The sequence below is a fragment of the Pelodiscus sinensis genome, chromosome 3, assembly GCF_052426305.1.
Source record: "Pelodiscus sinensis isolate ZL-2025 chromosome 3, ASM5242630v1, whole genome shotgun sequence".
Classification (NCBI taxonomy): Eukaryota; Metazoa; Chordata; order Testudines; family Trionychidae; genus Pelodiscus; species Pelodiscus sinensis.
The window spans coordinates 45,966,538-45,979,588 of NC_143054.1; the positions used below are offsets into that span (position 1 = coordinate 45,966,538).

General features: G+C 38.2%; 1 protein-coding gene across 28 annotated transcripts in view; it reads right to left on the minus strand.

Moving 5' to 3' along the window:
• Nucleotides 1-13,051, minus strand: part of DST (dystonin) — a 466,993-nt gene that overhangs the window by 181,325 nt on the left and 272,617 nt on the right. For 27 of the 28 annotated variants that reach the window (XM_006110983.5, XM_025182427.3, XM_075923642.2 and 24 more), the window contains 4 exons: nt 11,952-12,114; nt 10,701-10,784; nt 10,393-10,500; nt 8,911-9,009 (listed from right to left, as the gene is read on the minus strand). In XM_006110983.5, the coding sequence (XP_006111045.3) occupies nt 8,911-9,009; nt 10,393-10,500; nt 10,701-10,784; nt 11,952-12,114 (454 nt within the window). Of the gene's footprint in view, nt 1-2,956; nt 5,732-8,910; nt 9,010-10,392; nt 10,501-10,700; nt 10,785-11,951; nt 12,115-13,051 lie in introns of all 28 variants that reach the window. The other variant, XM_089777089.1, reaches the window with a different exon arrangement.

Consider the following 13,051-nt stretch of genomic DNA (forward strand, 5'->3'; position numbering starts at 1 on the left):
AATAAATGGTATTCTATTACTATTTAATAGCAAGATTAATCACAGGAAGATTAATCACATGATTAATCACAATTTTTAATCATGTGATCAATCATGATTCATTTTAATAACTTGATAGCCCTAATACATACACACATACATACATACACACACATAATTCCTCTAGCTGCAATGTAATTTCCTTTGATTATGTACAGATAATGATGTAAGAATCAGCCTCTAAGACAAAGCTCCTGTTTTGAAGTCAATGCGAGTTTTGCCTAAAGAAATCATATAAGCACTGCAGCACTTCACACCTATTATGAACTTTATCCCTTTATGGCAGCTAACTTCTATAATAGTTGTCAATGTCACATTAGACAATTATTAATAATTCCCCACAAGTGGCCTAATTATCAATGGAAGTCTTTTCACAGAATGGACTTTGGATTTGGCCCATAAGTGAGTATCAAAATCATTGTTCTATTGTGAAGTATAATAAAGACTAGAAATTCCAGTCTTAATTGGCTCAGCTGCTTCTAATAATCGTAACCCTGTGTGGCAATCAAAAATAGCTTTTTCCAAGGCTTCTTTGTATGTTAACTTCTTCTTTGTTTTGGGGCACTGAATGGCTTTGACATATGACTTGTCATCTTTCATTTTTGTAGCAGTGATAGCATCAATGATGCCATTCTTAATAGCATCTTCCATTGACAATCTGCAATGAGATTTTGGATCTATCAGTCCACCAGTCAGGTACTGATACTGCAGACAGCGAACCCCTGTGTCTTTGTTCAGGACATTTACATTCATTGCTTCAATGGCTGACATAATTTTGTTTGTTACAGGATGACTGATCCCAGTAAAGACTAGCTCACACTGTCGAATTTGCTTAGCACTTACTTCATCAATTAACTCCCTTTGCAGAGCTTCTGCAACACTGTATTTTTTCCCAGTAAATGGATCAATTATGCCTCCAGTGCTGGCTTGAGCTTCCAGACACCTTAAGACAGTTATTCTATCCACCAAGTTTTTGCGTGAAGCTTTTAGAACTGTAATTCTTTCATTGGTGTCAGAAAGCCAGTATCCTGCAATAGGGCTGTTTAAATCTTTACATGGTTGTGAACTGCTCAGCAAAATATCACCAAACTCATTAGCTGTGATGAGTCCTTCCTTATATTTATTGACTAATGTTCTGTCAATTGTACCCTCTGTTAATACTTCTTCAATATTAAACTGTATTCCAGTTTTAAGATCTGTCAGCAAAAGGAAAGAGTTTCCATAGGAATCAAAACATGTAGATTCCTTCCACTGAAATTCCCGTTCTAATAGTTCAAGGTATGTACTTTTATCAATTAAATACCTTTGATAAGCTTCATGTGAAGTCATTTCTGTTCCAGTTTTGATATCTACTACAGAAATTTTATGAACTTTTTCAGCTGATGGACTAGTAATTTTTCTTTCCCCAACGGGAAGCAGGACACATTTACTATCTACATCGAACACACACATTTTCAGCAACTCATAGTAGTACATAGCTTGCCTATTATTTGGATTAGGAAAACATTTTGCATTACTAGATGGTTCATGTAAAAATTTTAAAATAGTGTTATTTAGGAGGCCTAACTGTACTGCAACTTCTGGAGGAACACGAACACTTCTTACCGGGTCAATAACTCCCCCACTTGCAATCTGAGTTTCAAGAATATTTTTACCTTTTTGTCTTTCTAAGATTCTAGCTTCAATAGCTTGATACACTGATTTTATTGTACCAGAAGAGTAATATCCCAAAACTGCTTTCTCTGCCTCAAGTAATCTACCCTTGAATTCATTATCTGCAAGTCCTCTCATGATTGAGTCATCGACAGAATATTTCTGACCTGTTATGGGATCAATGATGAAACCTGTAGCAGCCTGGGCTTCTAAAAATGCTAATGCGAATCCTTTTTCAATTATTCTTTTCTTTGCTGCTAAAGCAAAAGAGATTCTTTCTTTGCTGGATTCAATGTACAGACCAGCTATAGCAGTAGGTTTAGTTAAAAAAATTTCAAGACTTTTCTGAACCTCATCAACTGACTTTTCCCCTGAATGGAGTTGTTCAACTGTTCTCTTGTCTAGAAGCTGAACTTCAACCAACTGCTTGGCAGTTACATCACGTCGGAGCCCTTGAAATTTAAGATCATCTTCCCCAGCAGAATATCCATAGTGAGCCATGTCAACATTCTTCACATTCTTGTCCTCTAAATAAGAGCTAATCTTTGGAAAATCTTCTCCCCTTAAACCTTCAGACATTTGGTATCCCTCAAATGTCCTGTCTTCATTACCAAGATTGTTTTCATTTTCTTGTTTTAATGTTGTAACTTCAACAAGCACATCATATTGCTTGCTCTTCACTATCTGTAAATAGGAATTTATGACAAAATGAGAAGTAAAGCTGGAGAATGTAATCTGTACTTTACACAATACAGTCTAAAGTCCACCACCAGAAGAAAGCAATGGAGAATGTGAAAAGCAGGAATCATGAATTAGATATTTTATTAGCATAAATAGCACAAAAATCTAGTTAACTATATTACAAATTACACACCCTAAATATTTATTTTAAAAGGGTAGCTTAATGGAAATGTGGCTGAAATACAAAGTAGAAATTCTATTCTATGCTTGTTATTACCTGCACTTATTGATATCACTCAATGTGCTTTTAACCATAAATAAGTATAATTTTTGTATGTGAATTTATATAATGCATGCTACCTTTAACAAATAAAGATATGCATTCAAATAAACCTATTAAAATGCTCAAAAGCATTTGCAATCTTTTTTTTTAAAATTCACAGATAAGCAGAAGAGGTACCCATATACCAGAATAAGAAAAGTATATGTAACAGAAAGCACAGAATAGCAATACCAAATTTTAAAGAATGGATTATAAAAACCAGCACCAGCAAGGTAAATGTCAACAAAGCTCGGAGTATACCTCCAAAGGGCGAGTGAGGTTTACTAGTCCCATTCCATGTTTTTCTTCTTCATGCCTACTGGTTTGCCAGGAAGTATGGAGGTTTTTATCTCTTAGTTTGTCAATTTCTGATATTCTTGTCAAGGGTTTTGTTTTATCAAAAGTTATCTGGAACTGGGTGCTTGTTTGAGAAACAAACTCTGTAAAAGACTGGTTGCTTGTATCATCTTCTGGGGATCTATTTGTTCTTGACAATTGGCGCTGCTCCTCTTTTGGTGCTATGTCATCAGTACTCAGGTATGGCTTCTTTTCCATTTTAAACCCCGGAACGTTTATTTCAATCTGTCTCTCCTGTTTCTGACTTAACAATGAAGTATTTTTTGCAGAAGAATGAAGCTGTTCTAAATCTCTAGGTGAGGTTTCTCCAAGGTAATTAAACTCACTTCCCTTCTTCTCAAAGTTTACTTTGAATATAGAATCTTTAATGTTATTATGTTGCTTAGTTCCATCCTGAAACATTAAGAACTGTTGTTCACGTTCCTTCACTGACACATCCATATTCTGTTTTAGGGTCTCCACTATGTGCTTCTGTGCCTCCAATTCCTCCTCAAGTTTCCGATATTTTTGAAAATAATCCATTTCAGCATGCTTTCCTTGTTGTTGTTGTTCACGACATTTCTGAAGTCTTTCTTGAAGATCTTCAATTTGCTTTTTGTACAATTTAATATTCTCGTCAGCCATATTTTTTTCTTGCTGAAGAGTGACGCATTCCAGTCTTATACCGGAAATGTCATTTTCTGTGATGCTATGGGTCTCCAGTAGTTTTTCAACTTTTTTTCTAAATTCCTCTGCAGAATGTTTAAACCTAATGGACTCTTCCTGAAACAGAGCCATCTTTTTGCGTGCCGTTTGCTCATCAAGGGTCTTTTGATGGAATTCATCCTGTAGCTTCCTCAGTTTACTAGTTAGCTCTTGTATATGAGCTTGCTGTAGCTGTATTTTCTGTTCACTCAACTTCTTTTCAACCATTAAAGCATTCAGCTGTGCATTTAAATTTTTAACTTCTATCTCAGTGCTCAGGTTGAAAGTGCTCTGATTATCACATTTCTGTTTATATTCGCTGGCTAATGCTTTTGTTTTTATTAGGTCATCTTCTAGACTTTTGACTTTACTTATGAATTCTTGCTCAATTATTATCTGCTTGTGCAATTGCTCATTTGTGGTACGTAGCTGCTCTTTAAAACCATCTGCTAGGGCTTTTAAGGCATCATTTTTTCTCTGGATACTTTGTTTTTCCAGAATTATCCTCTCTGATTCAGAATGAATTTGTTGCATCATTATTTTGGTTTCAGTATTTGATCTGGTAAGCTCCTCAACCCTTTGTTTTAATGATTCTGCCAAATGATTGCTTTTGGACAATTCATCTTTTAGCATTTGAACATTCTGCTGATTTTTGTTCTCTGCTCTTGTCTTTTGAAGCAGCTGTTCCTGGATATTCTTGTACTGTTCTTGCAGATTGTTTGCTTCTCCTTTGCATGACTGGGACCTTTGTTCAGCTATCAGTTTCTCTTTCTGGAGGGAGTTGATTTGTGAATGTAAATGCTGAACAGTGATTTCAGTTTGTGTGTGTGATCTATTCAATTCCTCTATTTCCCTTTTTAACTGTGCCTTTTCCTGCTGAAGCGATTTCAGCTCTTCTTGATAATTCATTTTAATTTTCTTAAGATCGATGGCTTCTTGCATTACCTCTTCAGCTTTACCTGTGGTCTTGTGGAGCTGCCTATCAAGTTCTTTCAACTGCTGCAAATATCCCTGCTCTGCCTGATCTTTTTGCTCCAGCTCAATTTTCAGACCTTTAAGTGCACTATTGGCATCATCTAATTTCTCTTTTAGTAAACGAGCCTTTTCTTCAGCTGATGCTTTTTGAAGCTCAAGATCATTCATTTCGTATTTTAGATCTTTAATGTTTTTTTCAGCCTTTTTGTTGGCTACAGTCAGCTCATCTACCCACTGTTTAAGCTCCTCTACTTTCTTCATTTCCTGTTTTTTCTGGAAACCTGTAATGTCAGAGTCAACCTGATAGTGCTTGTCTTGCACAGATTTGCAAGTTGACAGCACATTTTCTCTTATTGAGGAGTACCTACCTTCAACTATTTGCCTACTAGCTTCTGTTTTCCCTTTTTCTTGGACCTTTTTTCCTGTTAGAGTCCCTTGATATTCAAGATCCTGTTCCATTTGCTTTATTAGTTTCATAAGCTTTTCCTCACCTTCAGTTTTCTTCCTCAGTTCTGCCATTAAAACTTTTTTCTGCTGTTCCAAATCCTGAAGATTTGTATCCTTCTTTCTCAGGTGCTCTTCAAGTTTTCTTCTAGCAGCAGTGCTTTCCTCTATTTGAGTTCTAAAAGCTCTGAGATTTTCTTCAACTACACTTCTTTGAGCCTCTGTCTGCAAGGTGAGTTGCCTTACATATTCTAACTCCTGCTCTGCAGCTGCTTTCTCTTTTGTAATGCTCTCTAGCTCTTGCTGATATTGCTTTGATTCTTTCTCAGCCTTGGTTTTCTGAAAAGCTATCTCTTCCACATACTTCTGCTGTTTCTTCAGCTCATCTTCTGCAGCTTTCTTCACTTTGGGGAGCTCCTGTTCTACATGGTACTTTTGTTTCTTCAACTCCTCTAACATTTTCTCAAGCTCATTTATCTTTCCCATGAGTTTTTTATTCTCATCAATTGTTGTCTTTTGTTGCTCCATCAGATCTGAATATGCTGCTCGTGCTGATGCCTCCTTATTATTTATTATCTATAAAAATAAAAATGTCAATATATTTAAATCTGTTCTTTTTAAATAGAGCTTGTGAAATCTGTTTTATTATTTTTGAGACATAGTTGAAAATACTTACTAATGTGAATTCAGTATGTCAATAGAGCAGGATGAGCAGTTCCCACCACCATCACCTTCTCCTTATATAATAAGCTTCAGACAAGAAACCATTAGTCCAAGATGAAAAAAAATCTTCCATAAAGGAATCCGCAAAGGGAAGAAGTTCCAAAGAATTTCTTTTGTTACTCAGGAAATACTTAATGGTTAGCAAAGGCTGACAGCTGCTTGCATATGCTCTTGCTCAAAACAAATAGCTACAAGAAGTAATGAACAAAACACAGTATGCAAGGATGGCAGAAGTTAAGGAAATTTAGCATTTAAAGTTTGGTTCATTTGGAATTTCAAGTGCTTTAGGTTTACAACAAACATAATATACAACACAAAGAGTTTCCAAACATTAGCAGCTGGAGGTAGTAGTTTCCACACATTATTATATGAAGGTAGACACCCGGAGGGAAGCGAGCATTCATCTTGATCTGCTAACATGTTCAAAGTTCAACTGCTGTGTCTTCACTAGAATTGTATTATGTTAGCTAATGTGAGATAAGAACACCCCTTTCTTCCAAATGAAGGACTTCTCTGACTTCAGTTGCAATGAGACTAGTTACATGAAACTAATGAAAAGGCAGCTTCATTCCCTTTTTTCTTCCTCTACGTGGATGACTTTAAATAAACACTTTGTATATATCTACACTGGGAAAAAAAAACAAACCAAACCCGCAGCAGCAAGTTTCTGGGCCCAGGTAAACTCACTTGGGATCACAGGGCTCAGGCTATCAGGCTAACAACAACAGTGTGAAAGTTCAGGCTCTAGCTGGTGCCTGGGATGCAGACCTGCTGACAAAGGGACGGGAGGAGGGGAAGTGGCAGATAGCTGCTCCAGGTAAATATATAATTGCAATATAGAAACACATTTTTTAAAGAAAGTGAAGAGTTAATAATTTCTCCTTAATTCTTTAACCCATTGATTTATACTGTGTATATTCTGAACAAATAGTATAAAAACTCCATTCTTGTTAATGAGACTTCATGCTCACTGTGGAAAAAAAAGTTAATTTGCCTCAAAGAATCAATGAAGAAAAAATGGCAAAAGAAAAAAAGAAATGTTAACATTTAGAAGGCAACAATACAAACAAAGTAATTAGTGAAGGGGTTATCATACAGGTTGAACCTTTCTAGTCAGGCACCCTCTGGTCTGGCAATATCCATGCTCTGACATGATTTTAGTTAGCAACATGTCCACTTATCATGGATGTAGCCAAGTTTCCCATGGTTCCATAAAGTTTGTTTACTGCCACCAGTCCTGTCTCTCAGTGCTCTGTGCTGGCATTTAGCTCTAATTTACCCCCTATGTCTTCTAAGAACCCAGTAAGCAGTGGAAGTGTTGGTAATGCTGATAGACAATATTAACCTCCCATGGTTCAGCAAATTCTCTCGTTTGGCACCAATCAAGACCTAAGAGTGCCAGTCTCAGAGGGGTACCCATGTTAGACTGTAACTTTAAAAACAATGAGTAGTCCTGTGGCACCTTAGAGACTAACAAAAATATACATAGTATCACATGAGCTTTCATGAGCAAAACCTACTTCTTTAGATGAGTCTGAGAGACTAGAGAGGTTCAACCTGCACTCCCCTATTTAAAAAAGCAATTCCTTATGCACTATAAGCAAGCTAGTGTGCCCATTGCAGGTGAAATTCAACTCCATGCAGAAGGATAACTGAAGACCTAAGCACCACTTAGAACCCATTTAAGCACATTAACTAGGGCTTAAACAGGACATTGATAGTACATGGCACTTAGAATGGCTCTCTTCATAGGAACTAATGTCTTCTTGTGTTTGTAAATACAGCATGTATCTAATCCTAAAATATACTGCATATAAATACAGTTTACATTCCAAATTCCAATGTGCTTGTGTGGTAAAAATAAAACTGCCAATTAAACTTTCAAAAGTTAAAGAACCAAGTATTGTCTATGTAAGAATATAAATTATGAATTATGAATTTATAAAGGTGGACACCTTTTAATGTAAATTTTGGTTACTAGTGTTGCAGAGCTTTACTTTAACATCTTCCTTATTTTTCAGAAATAAAAGAGGTTTGAAAAATATGTTTTACTCAAAGGGACCAAACACTGCCAGCTAATTTGTTCTGGGTCCTGATTAAAATTGTCCTGATGCATTACAATTTCTCTTGTGCTGTAGATGCGTTTCAGCTCTGCAGAACTAAGGGAAACACAGTGGGTCCCTATAAAGCAGGGGTGAGCAAAAGGGCCTCCGCAGGCTGAATCTGGCCCGCAGGCCAATTAGGACCTGGGGGTGGGGGAATGTGCAAAGCTTCTTCCCGCCCTGTGAGCAACATGCAGCGCTTCAAAGTGTCGGGCACAGCTCACAGGTCTGGAGGAGACATCATGCGCTTCTCCACTGCCAAGTCCTGATTGGCCTGGAGGCCGGGGAGCTGTGTTACATTTCCTTTCCCCTCCCCCCAGCACTGTGAGGAGTGCACGGCACTTTGCACAGCTCCCCCACCCCCAGGTCAATCAGGACATGGGAGTGGGGGAGTGTGTGACATCTTCTTTCGCCCTACGAGCGGCACTCTGAAGTGCCCCGTGCTCGTCACAGGGCGGGGATAGGCTCCCCCTGCCTCCAGGCCAATCATGGTCTGAGGGCGAGGGAGTGTGTGAAGCCTCTTCCCATCCTCCCAGGGGCATGGGTGCCTAGTGGGAAGAGCGGCAAAGGGGTTCTCCCACACCCCCAACCAATTATGGTCAGGAGGTGGGAAAGGCCAGAAGCATTCTGGCCCTGCCCCTTCCGGGGCGGCCCGGGGCCACTTCAAAAAATTTTTCAAGTGGCTCCTGCCAAAAATTATTGCCCACCCCTATTGTAAAGTGACTCTTCAATTTGGGGATAGGTGGAACGTGAAGACTTCACAAATATATGTCACAGTGCTTGTACAAATAATGGGAGCACAATCCAATATCCTTCTAGTCCCATATATGTATACTGTATAAGGAAGTATTTCCAGGTAAAATTATGGTCCAAATTCAATAGCTGTTTTATTGCCCACAAAAAAATGATTTCTCTTTTCCTGTGACCTACCTCTTCTTCTTCTAGTCTTTTCAAAGAATCACCAGCAAATTTAATATACTGGGTCATCAGAGTCACCAAGGCAGTATAGCGTGTTCGTAAATCCATGAACTGCACAGAAACAAAGAAGAAAAAGGAAGAGGAAAATGGTAGCAATCAATGTAGCAAACAATGTCCAAGGACTATTCCTAAACTTAAAACTGATCTTTAGGGAAGTTATATACAGCACAGAGCTCATACGACAAATCCTGACTTTGGTTGAAGGAACAATATTGTCACAAAGAACCACACAAACAGGCTGTCCAAAAGATCAACTGATTCCAAGCATGGCCAGTCTGGTATGTAAGAGGTTCAATACAAGTGGATGGCATCTGCTAGGTGTGTAACTGGTGTCAACTCTGTGAGACAAAAGAACGTAGGGAGAAAAAACTCAAGGAAATAATCTTACTAACAACGCCAAGCTGGTATTAGAGTTATTGTAGCACAAGAATGGAATTTTCAGAAGTACCAAATGGTATTTGGGATGGGATTTGTGCTCCTATGTTACTCCTGTGCTTTGGAAAATTCTACCCCTAGAGCTGTAGTATTGCTAATAGTGCTCCAGCAGGATGGAGAGGACCTAAGCTCTGTTTCTTATGTTAGAGGGCTTTCAAAATCTTATCCCCTTCATTGCTGGAGTCATTAAGTATCTTCATCCTTATAAGCCTAGATCTTTGTTTTTGGCTGCCAGCTCCTCTTTCAGAATTGTCAGCTAAAGAGAGTCACTTCAGAGCCAAAACTGTTCCATTCACTCTTGTACTCCATCAGTCATCTGGAGACAAAACTGCACCAGTGCACGTACAAATGTAGAGACCCACTCCTTCTGAATCTGCAACAACAGAGCCTTGTCACACCACAGTTATGGTGAAAGCTCCCCCATGTGGCAGCCTCAGCCATGATCGGTCTCATCATGTTAATAAACACTTTTATTTTTCTCTGTTTTCTATGTTTTACATCCATGATTTTCATGGGTATTTTTTTAACTATCAATGCCAACGTCCAGATACATAGCCTAGATCAGTGTTTCTTAAACTTTTTAAGACCAAGAAACACCAAACAGTATTTTTTTTGTTGAGAAAGAAAAAAAAAAGGTTTGGGGGGGGGGGGGGCGGCAGGAGTTATTGAGAAAAACAAGTAAAAAAGTCAGGGGAAAGTTATTGAGAAAAAAAGTCACCTGCCCCTTTAAGGGCAGCCATTTTGAATTCTGTTCTCTGCGGCACACCTCCAACTGTCTTGCTGCACACCAGTGTGCCACGGAACACAGTTTAAGAAACACTGGCCTAGATACTGTGAAATGTAGATCAGTTTATTTACTTTTGTTTTTATGAATTCACATAAGCTCTTGTGAGGGGTTCCTAAATTTATGTATTGATAAATACTAGTCTTGCATTTTCTCCGCTCTACGACAGGCTACTAACTGAAAGCACATTTCCCTGTCAAGGACCATCTAGTTACCTCTTGTATAATGAAGTCAGATGAGCTTTGCATTCTCCGGCGTTTCACTGGAGATTTTTGTTGTGAGTCAACCATAGCCCTGTACGTCATTGTTTGTAGTTCATAATCCTGTAAAAACAATGCACTCAGAAAAGCTATCAGCATTCTCTATCAAAGTGATACTGAATAAAGTATTTAAAATACAATTTAGCAGCAGAGCACCACCACTTACATGTTGTTGTATGTTGCATCAACAGTAAGATACCAGCATACATGTAAAGAACACATTATCAAATTAAACTGCATTATATGTGTATACTTTTTGTTACCTTTACTGAAGCTGAATATTGCTCTGAATATTTCTGGCATTCATCTATCTTATTTTGTTTCATTTCAATTTCAGAAACCAGCATCTGTAAAATATATGTATAGGTCATCAGTATAGCAATGGGGTGAGTGATAGCTCAGTGGTTTGAGCATTGGCCTGCTAAACCCAGGATTGTGAGTTCAATCCTTGTGGAGAACATTTAAGAATTGGGGGCAAAAATACATCAGGGGGTGATACCTGGTCCTGCTGTGTAAGCAGTGGACTGGACTCAATGACCTTTCAAGGTCCCTTCCAGTTCTAGGAGATAGGCAATCTCCATTAATTATTATTTATTTAATAACAACTCTTTTTTCTCCCTTTATTAGGATTGATAAGTATTATTATGATAATAATTTCTAAGTTGCCCATGCATCATAGTAGTTATACAACTGCTCGTATTTTCAGTATCTCTAATCCTGGGTCCTGATCTGAATCCCAGAAAGTCAATAGAAAGACTCCTATTGAGTTCCATGTGAGTTAAAACTATCTCATGGTCAGTATAGCTTTCCTGTATGATTTTGGATAAGTCATTTGTTCTCACTCTGCTTCAGTCCTCCATCTGTAGATGAGATTAATAACATTGCCCTACCTCAAAGAGGTGTTGTGAGGATAAAAAACTGGTGTGCTCAGTTACTAGTTATAGGGTTCACAGAGGCATCTGAGATCACTAAAAGGAGATTGACATCATGGCTTTAAACTGATTTTTTGTTTTGTTTTGTTGTTAGTAGGGCCCCATTCATTTTTTATTTTCCATACTTCTGGGGAATTTAATTTTAACCATTCTACCCATATGGAGGGGTGGGAAAGAAGGGTCCTGCCCTGGGACAAATAGAGGCCCTAGAGAGGATAGAGGTTTGCATACAGAGAGCCTGCTCCACACTCACCCTGTAGCCAGCAATTCCTGACCACAGGTGTTGTGATGGTGGCACTTGGGACTGTGCACCACACAGGCTTCCATCATGAGGAAAAAAGGGTGGCCGAATAAAACTTGCACAAGTGGTGCTGTGACCCAGTACAATATGCAACAACTGGAGCCACGAGCTGTGTCCAGACCTCAGGGACATCAACTGCTGCTATAAGATTTTTTCATTTCATTTTGACGTATACTTTGTTTTGTTTTATTCTGTTATATTTTGTCTTGTCAACAATCAGGGGACTCCATTTACTAGTTTCAATCCTTTTCCCCACAATGGGATTGTCTTTTTTTTTTTACCTTTTGTTGGTTTAGTTGTTTAGCCAAAGCTTTGCTGTTTGCTGGTTGGTTTTCTTGAATCTTTCGCTGAGTATCTTCCACTTGCTGAATCCAAGCATCCAATGTATGGTAAGTATCTTTGTAATATTTTAGAGATTTACTGATACTCTCTAAGTCACGCAACCTAGTTTAATTTGAGAAAAAAAGATGTGATTGGGGAGAAGGTAAAAAATATTTAAGTCAACATAACCTTAACAGTATCGAGTGTCCTAGCTACATCTATCATCATATTAGGAAATTAAATAATTTTTACTAAAATACATTAATGGCAGTTTCTACCACATTGATCCTAGTTTAATGATGTTCCATAAAGATTACGGAAGTTTTTCACACTAAAGTACACTTGGAAAAGGGAAGGAACATTTATACTAGAAACTATTTGACTATGGGTCAAACCTTCAGTGGGCTTTTGTGTTCAGGGAAGGTCCAGTCACAGCAGAAGCATTGCACATTTCCTAAATTAATGAGCCCAGAAGCAGAAAGGCTCTGCACAAGACACAATATCCCTCCCCAGCAATTTTCATTGCCATGCAGAAGAATGAGAAGTATTTAAGGTGTGATCAGCAGATTTGTGTGTGAGTTTGAGCCAAGGGGGCCAAAACCCACACTGAAGGAGAGCAACAGACCACATCCTCTATTTCTCCTAGCCAAATAGAAATTGGCACCAAGGCAAAAGCTTTAGCTCTCAAAAATGCTAATGTCCATTATTCTTTTTAAGTAAATTCCTCTTTAAGCCATATGCTTTCGGAAACTATTGAAAACCCATTCAATTTTGTGGGCCATTTATATCATTCAGGTACAGAGATTGAAGTGGAAAGTCACTAAAACTCTTCTACTCTGCAGTTAAATGGAGCAGAGGGGCAGACAAGGGTAAGCAGTGTTATATCCTGCAAATGGATTTTGGAGTGCTCTGAATATTTGAGACTGATCTGTGGTAGTCCTAACAATGTACCTAAAACCATATAAATATACCAATCAAAAAGACAGCCAAGATGTGGCTAGATGGGTCAGAGGAATCTGCCTGTCCGTAACTCTTCCTTTAATAGCTCTGATATTCTGCT